The 20,789-nt window shown below is 47.9% G+C and overlaps 1 protein-coding gene across 2 annotated transcripts; it reads right to left on the minus strand.

The window, feature by feature from the left end:
* Positions 1-205: 205 nt before the first annotated feature.
* On the minus strand, positions 206-18,014 carry CLN6 (CLN6 transmembrane ER protein). Of its 2 annotated transcripts, XM_050967602.1 has the most exons (7): positions 17,881-18,014; positions 14,382-14,496; positions 13,254-13,352; positions 10,060-10,248; positions 9,897-9,952; positions 7,673-7,795; positions 206-3,446 (listed from the first exon to the last, which is right to left on the minus strand). In XM_050967602.1, exons 1-7 carry the CDS (start codon positions 17,991-17,993, stop codon positions 3,158-3,160), a joined length of 984 nt encoding a protein of 327 aa, XP_050823559.1. In that variant the 5' UTR covers positions 17,994-18,014; the 3' UTR covers positions 206-3,157. The 2 variants fall into 2 exon arrangements, with proteins under 2 accessions (XP_050823559.1, XP_050823560.1); XM_050967603.1 differs by lacking the exon at positions 13,254-13,352.
* Between the last annotated feature and the right edge of the window lie 2,775 nt (positions 18,015-20,789).

A 20,789-nucleotide genomic window follows, 5' to 3' on the forward strand; every position in this document is an offset into this window, starting at 1 on the left:
TAAAGGAATCCTTAGAAGCCTGATGTTTCTAGCATGTCAGGCTACATACAGCATTGTGTGCAGGATCTGAATATACGAAATGGTTTGGTGTTTCACCTGCAAGAGTGAATCTGAGCATCTGCCTGTCCCTTCGCCTATACGTTACTCACTTACATTGTAAGACTCTCAGGCCTCCCATAAAGAACAGAACTAGTTCAATAACTACTTCCAGCCATATGCAAATGTTTTTATTTTGGAATTGGTTTTGTGGAGAACACTTCATTTTATACTTGTGTTGTGCCACACTCGGGTGTAATACGATGTGACAGATACAAATAACAACAAGGATTAGCCACAGAATTCCAGGAGGTAAAAACGAGCTTTAGTTCAGAAAGATTCTGCACACATATTGCATTAAGTGTTCGCTACCTGAGTGTTAGAAGAGGATTAGTGAGTTGTGTTACAAAGGACACAAGGAACTACCGACACCAGACTGGATGTAGCATGCAAAAATAATGGAGGAACGTGGCTGATTGAAAGTATATTCTACACTTACACAGACACTTTCCACTCAAGGGGTCACTAGATTGTGCTTGACAAGCTGCCAAATTCAACTGAAAGTCTGGCAGTCGCTGAACAGGCCTCATTTCAGGTCACCTGAAAAGAAATGCAGAACCTGGGAGCTGCCAGGTACAAGAACTGACTTCTGTGTCTCTGATTCTTGCAGGTTTGCCCACTTAAAATCACAGTGTTATCTGCAAGCTGCCCTGCCAGCAAAATGAGTCTTCCCTTCAGCTCTGTGGAGCACGGAAACTGCAGAGAGAGACCCTTTGGTCTTGATCCTGCACGGCAATGAAGATCATCAAGTCTCGCTGCTACCAGTGGATGCGGATGGCGCTCAATACCTGGCAGGATTGGCGAGCCCTGTGCTGTGCTGAGAGGCAGGGGAATACGCTGAAGAATTGGCAGATATGCATTGAAGTCAGTCTGAGCTGCAGGTAGGTTAAACCCGGATTCCTGCTTTATTTCATTAAAGGCTTCCAGGAAGGGAAATCAAAGTCTGCATTAATACTGTATATCCTGAGAGTGAGGAAACGAAGGTAGGGATTTGGGTGGGAGGGGAGATTAAAAAGATCCCTGGCCTAGCCCTGGCTACTCTGGTCCTGTCCAGAGACAGGAATCTAGTAAAACCTATTGGTCAAATTATCACTGAGTCGAAGTGACGCACTTGGCCGGCTAATGTAGTTGTGACTATCCTGACAGGTTACAGAGGGCTACGGGGCAGGCGTTTCCTCAAACCCGGCACTATTTTTAAGCCTATAGTGATGTCTTGTCAGTGGGGAACAGCTGAAGGGCACCTGCCAATCAGCACAAGCAGAGTAAGCAGGCAGCAGTGGGAGAGGGGAGAGGTGCAGACGGAATCCTGCTACAGCACCAGTCCCCAGAGCAGGCAGGACCTACAGCCCCCCTCTCCTCCCCTCTGGGGGATGCCATGGTCCAGCAGGGAGCTGAGAAAGAGACCACGCCAGATACCAGCTGCCACCCTGCCTGGAAGAGAATGAAGGGAGAGGAGGGAGTGGAAAGAGAGAACAAGTGTGTGGGGAACAGCTGGGCTGGGGAGAAAGATTGGAGTGGAAATGGCTGGGCGAGGGAAGGGTGTGTGAGCCACGTCATTAATGCAGGGGGGAGTGTAACCCTTTGTGCAGTCCCAGTCCTGCCTCGCTCAGGGTGGTCTGATCAGTCCTTCCGGCCCCTCATTGCTGTGGTGTTAGCAGGTCTCCCGCCCCGAGAGTGTTCAGCACAGTCGCAAAGTCCAAACCCCCAATGGGCAGGAGGAACTAAAGTCAGCCCGTGAGAGTCCCCGTGTAGGGCGGCAGGATCCAGGGGGCATTATCCCTTAACTCCTAACCTGCTGGCCATCCGTGAGCTGCCAAATGCGTTTGCTCTTTGGTTCCTGTTGGGGGTGTGTGTGGGGGGGGATGCGAGGAGAGGGGCTGTCTTCTGCTTTAAAGCAGCTGTGGCATGTGTAGCTTACTCGTGCAAAGATGCTTAGTTTCACTTTCTCTCTGCTAACAATCCCTGTGCACAATACCAGACCCTAGTGCATGGCTGGGGGTGGGGAGAACGTGGCCATGGGTCTAAAATACACATGCCCATGACCCCCGGTGTAAGTGGCACTCAGTTGCAGCCCCTATTCTAGGCTGGAGTAGCAGCCCCCAAGCGTAGGCTGAACTGCCCTTCCTGCTCCAAGCCCCATGCGACCCCTAACACAACGCCTTTGTGTATGTAGTATGGGAGGTGGGGATGAATTCTGCCCACAAGGATTCATGCCAAGATGTTGGCTCGCTCGGCTGTGCCAGGCTCAGAGGATGAGTTCTCTAAAGCAGGTGTTCTCAACCTTCACTGCACCGCGGCCCCTTCTGACAACACAAATTACTACATGACCCCAGGAGGAGGGACCAACGCCTGAGCCCGCCCGAGCCCCCGCTGCCCTGGGCAGGAGGGCCAGAGCCAAAGCCTGAGCCCTGCTGCCCTGTGCTGGGGGAAGCAAAAACCTGGAGTTTGAGCCCCAGGCAGGGGGCCTGTAACCTGAGCCCCGCCACCCAGGGCTGAAGCTCTTGGGCTTGGCTTTGGCCCCGGACTCCAGCAAGTCTAACGCCAGCCCTGACGAACCATTAAAATGTGGTCCTGACCCGTAGAGAACCGCTGCTCTGATGTCATTGCATGGTATGTTTCCAGAGGTCCAGGAATGAGAGCAGTTCCCCTGTTCGGCTCAGAAAGGAAAGGCTGGCCCTTTACCAAAGACAGGGGGAAATGCCCCATCGTGTGCTACATTAGGACAAAGTTTTGCGGTACACCAGGACTAGGCCATTCTGCATTCTGTTTGGGTACCAACTAGCATCTGTCAGTTACTAGCTCCAAGGTCAGTTATGTACTGCACTCAACGCAAACTAGAACGCGTCAAACGGCAGCTTGGGAAAGTAACTTACAACACACGAGAGCAAGTATTTCACAGCAGACTTAACACCTCCCCTCCGATTCAAACAAACCTCTGTCCCCGGGTCGTGTTAGCGTACAGCACACGGTCCAGCTACCATGGTCAGAAACTGATTTGAAACACACCCACATTAGGAAAAGCTAGAGATCTGTTTGCAAACCACTCCGAAGATATCACCACTTAAAAACCTTCCTTTGCCGAATGGAGATTGCTCAGGTGTAAGGTATAAAAGGCCCAGGGCTCTGGAATGTAAATGACACCAGGATACTTCTTCCTGAGGATTTTGTCATTCCACAGCCAAACCACCCAAGCGCCAATTAAGACCAATGTAATAATGAAAGAGTAGAAGAGGAAGAGTCCATTGCTGTCCAAGACCAGTCCTTTTCGTTTCTGGTGCATGACTAAAGCCATCATGGCAAAGAACGTAAAAATGTAGAGCATGAAAATCTGACCTTCTGTCACAAGGTACCTACAATGCAAAAATATCATTAGTGCCCCTGTGACCACGTAGCAATAATAACGCTTAGCCCGTCTATAGCTACTGATGGATGAAAAGCACCTTGGGAGGAGACTCGGGACTTTCAGTGGGAGCTGAGCAACTACCTGTGTCTTGTACCTTTGGAAAATCTTCCCCTTTACCAAAATTAATCCTCACAGTGAGTAACTGGTATTATATACTGCTGGGGAAACTGAGGCAGGAGATTAAGGGATTTCCCCAGAGGGGAGTATTTCTGGCTCCTGGTCTCATGCTCAGACCACTGCCTCATGCCTCTTCCCTATATTTCATACATGAACAGATGTTTTCAAATAAACATTCCCTCATGCAGCCATTGCAATGCCGGGAACTTGACAGTAACTGACTTTCACTGGCCAAGGTGAGGGGGAGTCTGAGCCGCTTAAATTCTCAAAGGTAAATTTTAAAACTCTTTCCACCGTACACACCTAGAGGGCTTTGTTCAGCCAAAATGAAACTTAGCTGCAGGGCTGAGTCTTTACATTTGTCAGTTGTCAGGGTAATTCTCAATGTGGAAATTAAAAAAACTATATATTTTAAATGTTTTAATAATCGAAAGTTGTAACCAGTACCGTAAGTAACTCAGTGTGTTTACTCATCTTGTTTAGAGTGTGATTTTAAAACTGGCCATCTCTCTTCCCACCTGCCTAGATTCTAGCTTTAACATGACGGATGAGTGAGGGTGAAACAAGCAGGGCAGAAGCTGATTGACTGGGAGGTTCAACACACACTTTTTACACTTGGGACTTGTCTAGACTAAGGAAATTTGCACCACTGTAACTATATTATAATAAAAGTATCTCCTCACTCTTATATAGCTTTACAAAGGAGATACCATTCACCCCATTTTACAGATGGGGAAACTGAGGCACAGATGGGAGGTGGCTTGCCCAAGGTCCCAGCAAGCCAGTAGCTGAGCTGGGAATCCTGAGTCCTAGTTTTGCTCTCAGTCCACTAGGCCCCAGTGTTTACATCGGGAGGTAGTCACTCCAGTGCAAACCCCTGATGCAGATGTGCTGCACCTGTGCAAACGGATCTTGTCCCAGTGTGATTTAGCAGAGCAAATCATACCAGTGCATCAGACTTACACTGCTGCATCATGTATACACTGAGGATTTGCACTGCTGTGGTCTCATCAGTGCAAAGACCCCAGGATAGACAGGGCATTAGCAATTGTAGAGGGTCGGGCCACTAGAGGTAGAAGTTTATTTTTAAAATGGGTGGCTGGCATTTTTCATGAATGCCGTAAAGCCAACATTTTGGGTTTTTGGTTTTTTTTTTTTTGGCATTTATAGTGCTCCATATCTCTCATATCTAGTCATGCCCTATTTCTTGGTGTGAATCAATATGATGCTATGTACTATGGTCCAGGAGAGACTTAGAGATGCCAGCCAAGTGAATTAGGAAAATTGGAAACTAACTGGAGGGTTTCTAGAACAGTTATTTATTAATAGATCACAGTGGGACAGGCAGGACAGAGCCAAACCAGAATGATCAAATGGGTTACTGCTTACTGAGATCCGAACCAAAAAGGGAACTTGGAGGAGGGAGACGCGATGGCATTAAGCTCCCCCTGGCTTATAAATCTTTTCCTTTCCTAAATACATATAAGAACGTGAACTGCAGAACTCCAAGCTGATGTAGTTAAAGGAAATTAGAATGGGGAAACTGAGAGCTGGCTAAATCATTAAGCTGATTTGACTATTAAAAAATTAATTTAGTGTATGAAATACAATCTTGGCAGGGGGCAGAGATCTGGATAAGAGAGACCATAATCTCTGAAATGACAAGTTGTTTGGCGGCCATCAGGGAAAGCATTTGGAAAGAGGAGAATAATGAAAATGGGAAATAAATAAGCCCTCTCTCCAAAGACTATTCCGGGTAAGGAGGCAGAGCTGGAAAGCCTCGCACGGAGCAGGAAAGCAGCATGCAGATGAAGGGGACTTTATTTATATATTAAAAAGCCTAGATGACTGATATCAGGGGATTTCCATTATTATAACTAACTTAAAATAAGGTTGCTTGACTTGCACAGGAAAGGTGAATATTCCTAAAAGCTGCATGGAACACTGTGTGCTCCAGGCTCTACAGACTGTGCACACGGCAACTAAAATCAAGATGGAACATCCAAAGTCGAGAGATCCTAATATCTCAGTCGAACACTGCTAGGGGATGGCGAGACGGTGAAGCAGCATTCAGGGATTTTCATGCTAACCAGGCAGATAAACAGCGTAGGCTGGAATCAGCTGCTGCCCCAAAAGTCTGGTATAGTACATGGGCAACGTTTCAGGGTACCCGTGTACAGCAGCTAGGAGCAGGTCTCCCAGCCTGGCTAGACAGACTCATGCTAGCGTGGACACTGAGACTTAGGCTGGTGCTCGGGCTCTCAAGCCTCCTAACGCCCAAAGGCTTCCCAGCCTAATCTGGCACAGCCAAGCTATTATTCGTGTGCCAATTTAAGGCTGTCTAGCTGTCACAGCGGCAGGGCAGCCAGACCCTACAGGGCGGGGGGGAGAAAGGGTGTATTCTGGATCCCAAGTGGTGATGCAAGCTGCCCCTTAGGAAGGAGAGGTGACTGACAGCCTGCTAGCTCCAAAGCAAAGGTTCTGATGCAGAAAGCAGGCCCTGGATGCTGAGTTATTTGTTAAGCTCCTCCTGGCCAGCTCTGTCTGCCAGGAATGCCAACTTCTCCGTGATATCTCATGGTAAACGAATTTTCATTTCCCCGACTGCATCTACCAATTTGCTTTTCCCACCAGAGCGCTGAACTGCTGGGCAGTGCCTGTCTCAGAGCCTCTGTCTCCAGAATGGGTGATATGAGACCTGCCAGTGTGCCTCCAACCCTGCTCTAGGGGGCATGTCTCAGGCCGACTGGATAGTTTAGGCTCCACATCTATTCATCCCTTGGCCTCCTTGCTGAGGTGACTAATGTAGGTACCAACTGATGGTGGTTCTCTGAGTGTTCCCTCAGTGAACTGGAGAGAGACATGTGGGGATGGCTTTTTCTCATGAGCATGACTCAAGATTGCGACACGGGCGAGAGGTTCTGTATAAGTGTATCCTCACGGGTCTGGTGGTTCTGATGCAGCAGCTGGAGATGAACTGCATGAAAATGCGGCTCATAGTGAACTAACATGTAGATGAATTATATGTATGAGAACAGCAACTGTTGCTGAGTTAATATAGGCTGCCCCCTACCTTTCCCATAGAGTAATGAACATTGGCCTGAAAACACACAATGGCACCACAGAAGGTGACACGGAGGAGCTGGGGGTTTTGGCAGCTGGGGACTGGGCAGCTATGGAGGGTTTGGAATTGTGGATAAGCACATTAACTGGACATCTTTTGCTAAAATGATCAGCAAAGGCCATCCTTAGGTTTCAGAGACAACAGTCACTGAGAAGAAAAGGGCACACATAAATAGAATTTCAGCAGCGTCAAGCAAGATTTTCTTCTTTAAATAAAGGTTTTAATACTTAAACAGGGATAGAAAGAGATTTGATGTCTATCATAATGAGTTAAAGTATTTTTTTTACATGGCTTAAGCAAGATTTATTCTTTTAGTGGTAAAAATTGTGTCTGCATTTTGTTGATGTGTGTAATACATTAACTGACCATTATTTTATTTTATTTTTGGAAGTAGCAGGGGGGAATCTGTATCTCTCTTGCAGGCTCGAAGGTTTTTGCAGGTGGGAGTGGGATAAAATGCAAGAAAGAATGTGAGAGAGGGTAGGAGTGGGATTAAAAAAACAGTCCCATGTGGGGGGGAGTGGGACAATTTGCCCCAGGCCCTGCAGGGGCCCCCACGAGAGTTTTTTGGGGGCCCTGGAGCAGGGTCCTTCACTTGCTCCAGGGGCCCCGGAAAACCCTTGTGGGGCCCGGGCCCCCTGAGCTTCTTCTGCTCCGGGTTTTCAGTGGCAATTCGGCAGCGGGGGGTCCTTCTGCCCCGGGACCCGCCGAAGTGCCGGGTCTTCAGTGGCAATTTGGCGGAGGGGGGTTCCCTCCGTGGATTCCGGAGCGGAAGGACCCTCCACCACCGAAGACCCCAGGCCCCCTGAATCCTCTGGATGGCCCTGGTTCCCATTACCTATTCTTGGAGCCATGTAGTCACTTGTATCATTATTCAAACATCCACTAGTTTTCTATGTCCCTTACCTGTACCTGGCGCTTAGCTAACTTACCAGTAATAAAGGCTGCTTGGCCCCATAAGGAGCAAGGCGGCTAATGGCATTCTGCTCTCTTCTTTAATGGGTCTGAAGCAGCCGGTAAAATATATAAAGAGTATGAGAAAGAAAGGAATATACCTGTGCCAGGAGAAGAAAACTGTGGTCAGGTTGTTAGTAATGAAAACCCCATTCTAGCACATGAGCTTGGGACAGACGTGGGACTCCTCCTTTCAGGTACATCCAGACTGCAAACCCACCCACGGCAGCGACTCAGAGCCAGAATCTACAGACGGGGGCTGATGGGGCTTGCGCTCTGGGGCTAAAAACAGCCGTGTAGACAAGGCTGATGAGCCGTTCTCCAGGTTGGAGCCTGAACCTACTTCTGAGGCTTTTCACAACCTTCCATAGCCGAGTAAGTTTGCAGGGGCTGAAACCCTTTACTCTGCAGCTACAGAGCTTTGCCTCAGATTTGGCTAGTTCCCTCGGCCAAACCTAGGAATCCTTTTGGCAAATGAAAGTAAGGAGGGAGGCTAACGGGCCATTTCTGGTGAACCCGCAAACTAGCCAAGGCCTGTGTTGAGGTCGGTGGCTTGCTGGAAATTTTGCATCAATGGGAAGGCGCGGTCTGCATTCAGGGCCACGCTACTGTGCTGATTGTAATGCTACAGCCCCGTCTGTTATGGTCACAGCTATAGCCACAAGATTACAGCTGTGCAGGTAGGAGATGCAAAGTGCAGGCCATGCCAAGCACTGAGCTATTGTATAAGGGGGGGACGACGCAAAGTGCTTTCAAAGGAAAACAGACTTCCTTGCCTCTCAGAGGACAAGTAAGAGTTTGCTGATTAGTAAGGGATCCAAGTTCCCCATCTAACATTGGCATTTTTTGCACTCTCTGGCTTGACAGGAAGCCTAGGGACTTTATTAAAAAATTGGAGCCATTTGGAAAAACAGCAATTCAAATGCCAGGCATCACCAGTCTGGGGTTTAAACAGACTGAATGAGCCTCGGTTAAGGGCCAGCTGACTCGTGTTCCCTATTAAGACAAACTGAGTTTGCTTCACAGAGCACTGCAGGGATGTGACAATAGCTTGTGGGTGAAAGTATTTATATCTGCAATGTCCAAGAAGGCCTCGTGCCATTTTGTAGTAGGGACACTATAGGATCCATGCTAAAATCCACTGCTGGGATGAAATGCACACAGAGCAGTGACCGTTTCCTCAGGGATGGGGGCTGCTCGTATCTAGAGCCCTGCAAATCCGCGTGGATCCGTTTTATATCTATGGACCATTTCTGCGGATGCAGATACACATTTTGTATCCGCGCAGGGCTCTGACGGTAAGAGCAGGTGGGCAGCTGTGAGGAGCCGCGGCAGATCCTCCACCTGCCCTGGGTGGAGGGCCCAGGGGGCAGAGACAGGGCCCAGGGGCTGCTTGGGACCCATGAGCAGAGTGACAGAGTGTCCGCCGCGGCTCCCTCAGCTGCCCGCTCGGCTCTTATCATGGTCGGACTGTGGTTCTGAGCTACCCCCTGGCTGGAGCCGGGTTGGGGAGACCCAGCTGAAGGAGCAAAGTCCAGCCTTACTCACTAAGGGGTATGGCTTCACGGCAATTATAAATCGCAGCAGGCCTGTGCCAGCCACCTCGGTCTGCGGGGCAGTTTCATTGCTGGGCAGACTTCCAGGCTCAGGCTGCAGCCTGAGCTCTGGGACCCCGCCCATCTCGCAGGTCCTAGAGGCTGACTCCATTGGATGTCTACACTGCTATTAAACAGCCTGCAGCCCGAGCCCCGGGAGCCCAAGCCAGCTGGCACAGGCCAGCCGCGGGTGTCTAACTGCAGTGTAGACGTGCCCCAGTAGGACGCTCCTTGAGTGGAAGAACATTGAAAGGGGAAAAAGATGAGAGGCAGCGAGCCTGCAGAATGGTGACTTGTGCCTTCAAGGATGTTCCTCGTCCTAAGAGCCCTACACAGCTGCCCATTTCAAGGGCTCCAACTGCTCATCCTACATCGATAACAGCCTGGCTCTGAACAGAGTCTTCCTGCTGTCAATAACAGCGAGTGGTCTGGATAGTGACAGGGACAGAGCGAAAATGGCTGGGGCAGTTTTCCAAGGGATGACTTGTGCTACTGGCACCTGCTATAGGAATGTACTCTAACCAGGTCTCCCAGACTGGGTGCTTTACTGAACAGATTTACTTCCTGCTACATTCTGCAGCTATTAGACACACTGTAAATCACTCACCACATAGAATGCCCTAAGTATTCATCGTAGTAGTACAGCAGCTCAAAAGAATCAATCTGCAATGGAATGAAGCCGGGTTAGAAAGGCGTGCGGGAGCGTCACCGTAGTATACAAAAATCAGGCAGTTTAAAACACATGCTGCTGCACACCCAAGCGTCCTTACCAGTGTCTCCGGTTTGAGGTTTTTGATGATTGGGTTCTCTCTTACGGACAGATGGTGCTGGTACCCGCTGAAAATCAAACGGTGGTTGACAGAGTCACCCACCAAATGGATGCTCGCCCCCATGACGAACACGATGATGCTGACGTAGACCACTGATCTGGGCAGGGTCTTAGGGGACCTTTCAATGAGCTGCAATTCAAGGGGCTGGTTAAGGGTGTCTGAACCAGGATGCAGAAGGTAGAAACAGAGGGGAAATAAAACACCAGCGATTCTAGCCACTGTAAAATGCCAACTTTAAGTCTTTGTCCATCCCCTCCTCCCCCCCGCCCAAAATCATCCCCAACAAGCAAGTCATTCTACACAATGTTGCAAACTGTATGTCTCCTGAGCAGATCAGAGCCAGGGTCTGCCCAGCCCCGTATCCTGTCAGATGCTCCTGAGGCATTCTTTGCATCTTCTGCTGGACAATTACAGAATCCCCTATCCAGAGGAGAAGCGGTTTCCTAACTCCCCCTATTGCCATATCAGGGATGCAGATAGCTCAGGGGACCAGGAAACGGGTTTTATTGATTTTTTTTCCTATAAAAATTGTAAATAAATCCCCTTATTTTTTAGCCTCAAACCTGACAGCCCATCCTTAACTGCACCAGCACTGCGACTACGTCAACAATCCAAAATAGTACTCAACGCAATCGATCTATTCATCAGCCATGAGCAGAAGCCTGATTCCTTAGAAGAAAAATGGCTGTGGCTTTCTGTCGTTCCTGCTCCGAGTAGCATAATGATTCTGTCTGAAAGCCTCTTTGTACCCTCCAGTGGTGAGTGGCACCTCCAGCAATGCTCCAAGTTACTGTATGATGCTCTAACTCCTCCTTCAATTAGTGCAGACGTCTGCTGGACTATACCCTCTGCTGGACTGTGTTCTAAGGAGTTTGACTCATTTTTCTCTGTACTTCAGGTTATTAGTTGTTTCTGAGGGCGAAGCTTCCTTTACTCTGCTCTAATGTAAGGGGTAAAATCAAAGCACCATGTCAAATTGCTTGGTGAATTCAATAACCCTTTGCCACCAGTAGCCAAGCTGAACTTTGTGGGTGAAATTCTCCTCTGCATGGGAACCTGCCCACGACCATGTGTGTATTCTACTCAAGCTCTTATGGTCCAATCCTTGGGGTGGGGCAATTGCTAGCATCTTGTGCAGGTCCTCTGCCCAGGGTCAATTTCACCCCAGAAAGGACAATTCAGGAACAGAGACTTCAAAGCAGCACAAACATCCCGAATTGGATTATCTGTGGCTTCTACAGCAGGAAGGCTTCTAGACAGATGGTATTAATTTGCCCTGCAATGCTTTGGGACACGGGGGTCAAGGGTCTAAATGAAAACGTCGGTGTGACTGCAAATCCGACTGACTTTTGGAACAATTTCTCTTCCTGACTGAATGCATTTTCAGCTTCTCTCTAGTGCTGGTTGAAGAGCTAAACTCCACCAAAGGTCAGTTCTCAAGACTAGTCTTGATAAGGGTGCTTCACATGGAGAAACAGCTGATCAGCTCCATAGCTCTGGCTGTGTCCTCCTTCCTAGCTTGGAAAATCAGCTACAATAGTCTTCTGCCTGCCCTTTTCTCTGCTGCCAATAATAAGCTTCTTAGCAGAAGTGTATCTATAGATAATAATAATAAAGACAATCTATTTTCAAAGCTTAGCTTTCAATTGATTTTTATAATGATTTTCTGGAGATCAGAAACACGAATAAGAGCCAAGCAAAAATATTTTGTCCGAAAAGAGATGGAAAAGATAGGGGCTGTAATGCAGAAGACAAATGAGAGCAGACATGATAAAAGTATACTAAATAATGAATGACCTAGAGATGCTGGGTTGGGCATTCCTATTCATAAAATTCCAAGAGGAAATCCAATTACACTGAAAGGCCAGAAAGTGAAAACTGATGGAAGGAAATACTTTCTCACCTAATGCTTTGCTACCTTATGGTACTCTCTGCCACAAGATACCATTGCAGCCAAGAGCTTAACAGAATTCAGAAAGGGATTGGACAGTGGTGTGAATAACACACACATCCAAGGTAAGGATTTACAAAAAAAATTTTTGGAAGGGAAAAACCCTTCACTCCAGGGCATAATTCAATTTCTAACTAATAAGGGTGAGCAAGAAGTGTTCATAGCTGCCTACAGCAGGGCTTTTTGCATGTTCTGACTGGGAGACGCTTTCTGAGAGCAGAGGGCTCTTTATTGCAGCTGACAAAGACACATGATTAGGGTGACCAGATGTCCCGTTTTTAAAGGGACAGTCCCGGTTTTTGGGACTTTTTCTTATATAGGTGCCTATTACCCCCCACCCTGTCCTTTCAGTTGCTATCTGGTAACCCTACATGTGACCCAATGGCTGGAAGCTAAAGCTAGAAAAATTCAGGCTTGAGATAAGATGCAAACTTTTCCCCATTTGGGTAATTAACCACTGGAACAATTAACTTCTGGATATGGTGGATTCTCCAACACCTGAAGTTTTAATTCAAGACAGGATGCCTTGAGTTCACCTAGGAGTTATTAGCCTGATGCAGAAATTACTGTCTGAAACTCTCTGGTTTGGGTTACACAGGAAGTAAGACTAGAGCTAATCCTAATGGTCCATTCTGGCCGTAAATCTATGAAACTTTCCACTGAAACTTCTGATTTCTCCCACTGTCAGAGACAGGCTACTCAACTCATGGGACCATGGATGTGATACAGTGTGGTACTTTGTACGTTCCTATGAACAGGCAGAGGAGAAACCAACCTGGAGGTACAGTTCATGATAGGCGGGGGAATGAGAAATGCTACCCCCACACAGTGATGAAAGGATCAAATCTGTCCCTGATCATTGGCCCAGGGCTTAGACAAGTTACTGACAATGAAACCATTTCTACTCATCCACTAAAAACATTTCTAGCCTCAGCAGGTCAGAAGACAAATGAACTTTACAGTTATCTCAGGCTGGTTAACGTCTTGTTCTTTAAAAGTCACCGTTTTTTCCCCCCATAAGCATTTCAGAGTCGTTCTACCCTGGGTGGAACTGGCCCCTGGCAAGCGATTTCTGAATTTGACCAGGGTTGTTATGCATACCCTCCCTCAAGAATTCCTGCAGCAAAACCTCATCTTTGGAAAGTTTTGCTCAAAAATGTAACGTCCATGCTTTGAGGTTTACCTTTAAAAGAAGAAATGGCGTGATAACATTGTAAGCCATATGGAAATAATCTCCTGCACTAGGTTTGTTTAAAGGAAACCACTCTAAAGGTAGAATAATCTGAGGAGAGAAGAAAAACAAAATGTCAGTAAGCCTCCAAATACCTTGCCTGTAAGTAGAGCAGGCAACAGATTTAAATACCGCACAAGTATTGCATGACATTCATAACTTATCAAAACGTCTGCAGCCCATGGTGACTGGCTGAATGTTTAGTGATTGCGAGAAAGAGAATGAGTTTTGGGCTGCAGTCACATTCCAGTTGTTGTGGCTTGATTTCTTAGCCAGCTGGCTGTCTTGGCTTTGCCTAGCTGTTAATGAAGTAAAGCCAGTTGACTGTCAATTTTCCAGAGACGTTTTCTGATTTATATTAAGCCTCCCTAAAATTGGAGCTTTGAAATAAGATGAGAAAATAATGCTCTTTCTCCTCCTCATCCACTCACTCCTGCAACAATGCCAAAAGCTAATGCTGTTAATTTGCGTGGCTGGTTGTTAAGAAGCCCATTCCAAATCCATCGTTTATTTAGTATGCTCTGCAGGCTTCCTGTATCCGACACTTGGGTAATCTTCGATCATGTAGCCCAACCAAAAATTACAGCTTGAAAGTGAAAACCCTTCAGCCATAATAGATAGATGGGATTTTTTTCTCTCATGGCAGTTCCTGAAGGTGAGCACAATGTACTGTGTATTAGTGCTGCCAGCCTCTCCATTTAATTTTGATGCAGGGAAGCTGGTAGTGATGTAAGACCAAACTTCTGAGGTTTCTGCTCTGCCATGTAAGCAGTATAGCTAGCAGCAGTCATTGACACTGCGGCAACAGCAATAGCACCATGATGACAATGATACGCAATCAGAGACCATCTTGTACCTTCCTTGAGAACAGAGAAGATGCAAGTTTAAGTTGTTCTGGCAGCAGTAGGATTTAGACCATGGGGTTCCAGTGTACAGGGATAATTCTGTGCTTAGTTAACATAGTTCCACTAATTTTACCCACCGCTCCTTGGACTGCTCAAAATCTCTTCCTTCTACATCCTCCCACCCTTTGCATTGCCCTCAGCTGACCGGCACTGCCAGCTAAGTTGTCCTACTCACCATAACTATTGGACGGCCAAAGTCCAGCACCCAGTTCTGTAGAGTGAAGTAGAACCACAGGTCAAAATGAAACTGAGACGTCTTAAACATATCTTCATTCTTCGCTGACCCATGCCTATTAACGAGATAGCAAAGACAACCTCAGCCCATTTGTTTCCGGAAGGTCACTTTCTTGACAGTAATGGAAAGAAAATTCCCTTTTGTCCTGCACTTTAAGAAGGCTCCATTTTAATAAGATACGAATGGGTTGTGAAAGAGCAGGCAAAAAAATCTTGTCATGCTGTAACTGTGTCCTCTATGTTGTTTATATTACAGTAGGACCACGAGGCTCCAAAGGAGAGGAAGGCTCCATTGTTCACACATGGAGTGACAGTCCCTGCCTCAAAAAGCTTCCAGTCTAACCAACCAAGACAGACAAAGTGTGGGAAAGGGAACGAAGAGATGGAGAGACCTACCCCAGAATGTCCCATAACTTGGTGGGTAGGGCACTCCCTTTGAAGGTGGGAGAGACCTGGCTCCAAGTCCCTGCTCCACAGCAGGCAGGACAAGACTTTGAATCTGGGTCTCCCACATCCTCACTGGGAGCCATAACTATTGGGTACTCTGGACATGCCCCAAAATTCCCAGCCTGTTAACGCCCTGTAAAAGCGGCAAAGAGTTATAGACTAACAAATGTATTGGAGCATGAGCTTTCGTGGGTGAATACCTGCTTCGTCGGATGCATCTCATGCATTCATTTGTTAGTCTATAAGGTGCCATAGGATTCTTTGCTGCTTTTACAGATCCAGACTAACATGGCTACCCCTCTGACATTTATTGTGCAAGGCTCTGGCTGTGCACCGCAGGCACTGCAGGGGAACACCTGTTTTGAGACTCCTGCAGGGGATGAGATGTGTTTGTGAGAGCTCCAAGCAGCTTGTTGGATGGGGGCAGCAGCAGGACTTAGGTGGCTTTGCAATGCCTGCCAGCAGAAGCCTAGGGGACTTTTAGGCACCCCTGCTCAGCTGGTGCCCAAGGTCTGGTCTGACTGAAACACCTAACCCCAGGTCACACAACAGATCACTGGAGAAGCTGGGTCTGGAATCCAGGTGTACGGACACCCAGTTCAGTGCCCTATCCCCTGAGCCCTACTGCTTCTCTTACACTTAGCTGTGTGACAAAGCTGAACTGCACTTTGAGGAACAAGCAAAGGTTAAAATCCTTAGATTACAGGCAGGACTGAAATGCAAAGCACTATTCGTCAAAAGCAACAAACTCTTGTAAAAAAAAATTTTACTTGATAAAAATAAGCATGTATGCAGTATTTTGGGGGAACATGTTTCTTTTAAGTGTTGAACTATTTTTAAACTTTGCATGACAAAGCCTTACTATTACTACCCCAGCAATCTCTCCTGCAGAGATGCTAACACAGCTTTGCAGCCCAATGACAGTCAAATGGCAAAAGAAATGGTGCAACACTGGAAATGAGTCCACCTTAATTTTCTAATTTAGGGGTTATTGTTCTCTCCGTCTGCCTGTGCAAACTCCCGTTAGCATGCCTTGTGATCCAACTCCCACTGAAGTAATGGGAGTCTTCCCCTCGAATACAACAGCGGGATCAGGCCTTTGTGCACCTAGAGGTAAATAGCAGCTTTACATTAATGTCACAGTTGTGAAACCTACTGCCCTTGAGACTGTTTTGAGATCAAATGCTAAAATATTATCTAATGTTGAAGCTTAGTTCTTAACTGTCCAGCTCACAATGGAGATAGGTTGTCTTACCGAGGGGCACATTTTAAACAAGCTACAATACAGAACGAGTGATGGTATTGGAAAGGAAATCTAATGTTATCAAAGCTTTTTCTTCTCTCTGGTAGTCAGTGGCCTGGTGAGACTTTGGGCTTGTCTACACGTAAAAGGCTGCAGGAGCGATTCAGTGAAGACATTACGTATGCTGACAGGAGGGGTATCCCATTGGTGTAGGTACTCCATCGCCCTGAAAGGCAAATTCTCCTGTCAACCTAGAGCTGTCTATACAGGGGTTTGGTCAATTTGACTCTGTTGCTCAGAGGTGTGTGGCTTTTTTTTAACAATTATCCTGATCTAATTTCCTAGTGTAGATCAGGTCTTTGTTCACAAAATGACCCATCCTTTCCATGCATTGTCCAGCCCCGATAGGAGATGCTTAGCTGAGTTCAATATCTACACTGCCTCTGTGACACTACAGCGGAGGGTACAGAAGGAGTATGGATCCTTGGGCTTGATTCTTTTCTTTGTTGCAAAATGTATCTGCCAAGAGCGTTCCCGTGAATCGAGGTATGCGTATAAGAGATTTATTATCCACATAGTGCCAGAGGCCTCCATGGCACTTTGAAGGTAAAAAAGTGAACCAAGGAGTGAAATTTTCAAAAGCAAGTAAGCAGTTTAGGAACTTAAATCTTATTGGCACAAGTGACTACTTAGGCTCCTAATTCACATAACTGCTTTTCAAACTTCTACCTAAGATCTCTAGTGCAAGGAAAGTAGGATTTAATGTAACAGACAAGTAACGGTGGCTCTTATTTGGGAAGAAAAAGGCAGCAGGGGACAGGTCAGAGGGGTGACAGAACAAGAGGAGGGGAAAGTAAAAGGCCCATTTAGATTTACTTTTGATACTTTGCACCGCAGAAGTTGGGAGAAGGGTGGTCTAGGTTCATGTGTAATCCTAGGCTGGCTATAGGGCAGCTTGGCAGCTGCTCTGTGTGGTGGTGTCTCAGTGTGTTTTGGGGCAATGCTGGAAAGATTATTTAGGGTTCTTTGCGAGGAAGGGAGTGGTGTTTCCTCCTGTAGGAGGGGAGTATTTTCTGGGTGGATGAGGCAAGATGGGAGACATGCAGAACTGGAGGAATCGGTCAGACCTTGGGGATTAAAGGGAGTGTTGTTGATTCAAAAGCTGCTAATAAAGTGCATGCAGGGCCTGCCCTTCTGCTAACCAGAGCAAGAGTGAACAGGACCCAGCTTTATGAGACCATGGCCCAGTGAACCCTGGCGGTCAGTCACCCCGCCTGAAGCGAGGGCAGGAGCCCTGTAACAGGGCAAAAACTGCTACCGTGAAGAATTGAGGGGGAGGTGGCTAGAGAGCCCTTTCCAAAAGCGGGACCGATCCTCCGCTCTGGGGCTACTGGCGAAGGGAGCAGCGCGGGCGGGGTCGGCCGGGGCAGGGCAGGAGGGGAAGGGGGATTTGCCGGCTCTGAAGCGGTGAGCAGGGCGCAGCCGGGGCCCCGCAGGCTGGAGCAGGGGGCGGTAACGGGGCTGGGCTCACACCGGCGCGCTAAGCACGGGCCTCCCTGTCCCATCGCTCCTGGGCTGGACCCAGCGGGCTGATCCCGGGCCCCCAGGCTTTCCGGAGCCTGCCCCCGCCGGGAGCCCGGGGCCGCAGGGTTCAGGTCAGGGCCGGCCGGCCGGCTCCCTCCGCCCATCTCCCGGGGCGCCAGGCCGGTTCCACCCGCCCGCTCTCGGGACGCCCGGGGGACGCGCTCACCTGCCCTGGTAGAAGGACCCGCCCGGCGGCTGGGAGCCCGGGGCCGCTGGCGGGAACTGCCGCCTCCGCGCTCCCTGCATGTGCCCGTCCGGCCCGGCTCCGTCCCCGCGCATCCGCCTCGGCTGCAGCCAGGGGCTCCGTGCGCCCGGGAGCCGCCTCCCCGCGCCGCGCCCCGCCCCAGCGGCCGGGGGACGGGGCGGGAGCCTGGCGCTGGCTGGCCGGGAAGAGGCGAGGGGGGAGCCGCTGGGGGACGGGGCGGGAGCCTGGCGCTGGCTGGCCGGGAACAGGCGAGGGGGGAGCCGCCGGGGGAAACGCGGCAGCTGCCGGCTCTAGGATTGGCCCTCGGGACTCCTGGGTCCTGGCCCCGGCTCTAGCACAGAGCCAGCCTGAGCTGGGGCCGGCTTCCCCCGCCAAGGCGGGGGACGGTCCTGCCCTGCCCGGCCCTGCTACAGCGACTTCTCGGTTACCGCACGTGCTTCTGGCCCAGGGTTTGCGAGGCTGTTTTAGGACGTGCAAAACGGTGACTCTGTCCTAGATGGAGCTTTGGGATCCGGGTTTCTAGCACCAATATATCCTTGGTTTGAAAATGACATTTCGGGCTCGGATGGGTCAGAAATATATTTCCAAAGAACAAAACTGCTAGGGCGAGCAGACAGCAAGACTGACAAATTGTGACAGAGGGTGGGGGGTAATAGGAAGCTGTATAAAAAGAAAAAACCCAAATATCAGGACTGCCCCTGTAAACTGGGGACCTCTGGGCACCCTATGCTAGGGAGCCTTTTACACTGTCACTAACCCAGCAGGTACATACTCACAATAAGACACAGCTCCTGCTCTAGAGAGTTAATAGTCTAGTACTTTGATGTTCCAAACAAACAAAAAACTTGAATTAACTAAAATGATCTTCTGTCATCACCCCATCATACACAGAGGTGGCTGGCTGCTTAGCACTGCTCTTGTAGGTCTGCCTGCCATGACCCTAGCCAGATGTGCAGAGAGAATACTTAACACTTACATAGCGCTGTGCTTTTCATGCTCATAGGGCTTTACAAACCTCAACTAACTAATCTACATTTGTAAAAGAGCAGAGTAAGGCTGTAATATTTTCTGCCTTTATGGTGTACAGAAATCTTCTGAAATGTTCATCTTGAAATCTAGGTCTCGTTTGAAGAGAGTCTACGTAAAAATGGTAGCTTCCTGCTCACTATATGTACTCTTTGTGTCATTTCAGTCATATCTGCTTGTGGTAGTGACTAACATTTTGTTTTCATTACTACTCTCTCCTGTTAGCCCGGAAATATTAGCTATACACTACAGCTGTGGGAGAATGAGCTGGGTTCTGGCTCATGTCATCAGTTAGAACAGGGGTCGGCAACCTTTCAGAAGTGCAGTGCCGAGTCTTCAGTTATTCACTCCGATTTAAGGTTTCGCATGACAGTAATGCATTTTAACATTTTCAGAAGGTCTCTTTCTATAAGTCTATAATATATAACTAAACTATTGTTTTATGTAAGGTAAATAAGGTTTTTAAAATGTTTAAGAAGCTTCATTTAAAATTAAATTAAAATGCAGAGCCCCCCGGACTGGTGGCCAGGACCCGGGCAGTGTGAGGGCCACTGAAAATCAGCTCGTGTGCTGCCTTTGGCTCGCGTGCCATAGGTTGCCTACCACTGGGTTAGAGCAACTTGCAATTCAGACCCCAGGTGGAATTTACAGGCCTGACAATTAGAAGATTTTTTTTTCAACTGTAAATTGAGCAGATCTGAGTCTTTGAGAGCCAATGCATAGTGAACCCCATGATGTCATTTTAATCACTTTTCAGATTAAAATGACAAGTCACATGTTTATTGGACCAGCTTTGGTTGGTGAGAGGGACAAACTCTTGAGCTACACAGCTGGTCCAGTAAAAGATTCCCTCACCCACTTTGTCTCTTTAATGTTCTGGGACTGATGCAGCTACAGCAATGCTGCATAAGTCAGGCTCCCTTCATTCAGAAATTCAAGATTAGGAATGCAAAGACTGAGAAAGCAGGAAGTTATTTTTGCTTATATTTTTAAATGAACCAAAGCAATTATCATGTAGTAAATAAACAGAAGTGTTCCCATGTCAGAACACGTCATTGGTCCATCTAGTCTGGTCAACTGCTTTCAGCAGTGGGCTGTTATTATCTAACTCATCAGAGGAAAACGAACAAACAAGCTCAATTAGAAACACAAAGGTAGAGGCACATGCAGAATGCAGGGCTAAGTAATGTGATCTGGGAACAAGGAACTTCTTGTGTTCTGATCCCAGCATTGGTCTTGACCACATCCAGTGATCTCTCTATGGTTCTGTCTACACTAGGACTATTCCCAACAATTTCCCGATGTTTCTCCTGCCAAGTTGTATAGTGCTTCTGTGAGCTGAGTTAGAAGATCGCAGTGCATAAGCCATATAGCCCTGTCTATGCTACAGCTCCCACTGTTGCTATTGGGATGTAGCTATACCAGTGTTGACAATTGGACAATTTTAGAGATAAAAGCGCTAGCGTAGTCCCAGCCTGTGTGCCGATAAAATGGGAATTATACCTAACTATCCCTAAGGGGAGTCATAAGGATTACTTAACGTTTGTAAAGTGCTTTGAAACTAGCTAATATTAGCTTCTAAACCACTGAAGGGTGGCCTCTAATGAACAGTCCATGTAGATTGCTTGAACACGTTTAGAACTGAAAAAAGTGCAGAGAAGGGCAACAAAAATGATTAGGGGGTGGAACAGCTTCTGTGTGAGGACAGATTAAAAAGACTAGGACTGTTCAGCTTCGAAAAGAGACAACTAAGGGTGAGGATAGGACAGAGTCTATAAAATCATGCATGATGTGGAGAAAGTGAATAGGGACATGTTATCTTTTCACATAACACCAGAACCAGG

This window comes from Gopherus flavomarginatus, chromosome 9, assembly GCF_025201925.1.
Source record: "Gopherus flavomarginatus isolate rGopFla2 chromosome 9, rGopFla2.mat.asm, whole genome shotgun sequence".
NCBI lineage: Eukaryota > Metazoa > Chordata > Testudines > Testudinidae > Gopherus > Gopherus flavomarginatus.

Coding starts and splice junctions, on each gene's coding strand:
- CLN6 (XM_050967602.1), bottom strand. CDS start 17,993: ATGCGCGGGGACGGAGCCGGGCCGGACGGGCACATGCAGGGAGCGCGG. Junction 14,497..17,880: donor GGGTCCTTCTACCAGGGCAG/GTGAGCGCGTCC, acceptor TCTCGTTAATAG/GCATGGGTCAGCGAAGAATG. Junction 7,796..9,896: donor TACTTAGGGCATTCTATGTG/GTGAGTGATTTA, acceptor CTCCTGGCACAG/GTATATTCCTTTCTTTCTCA.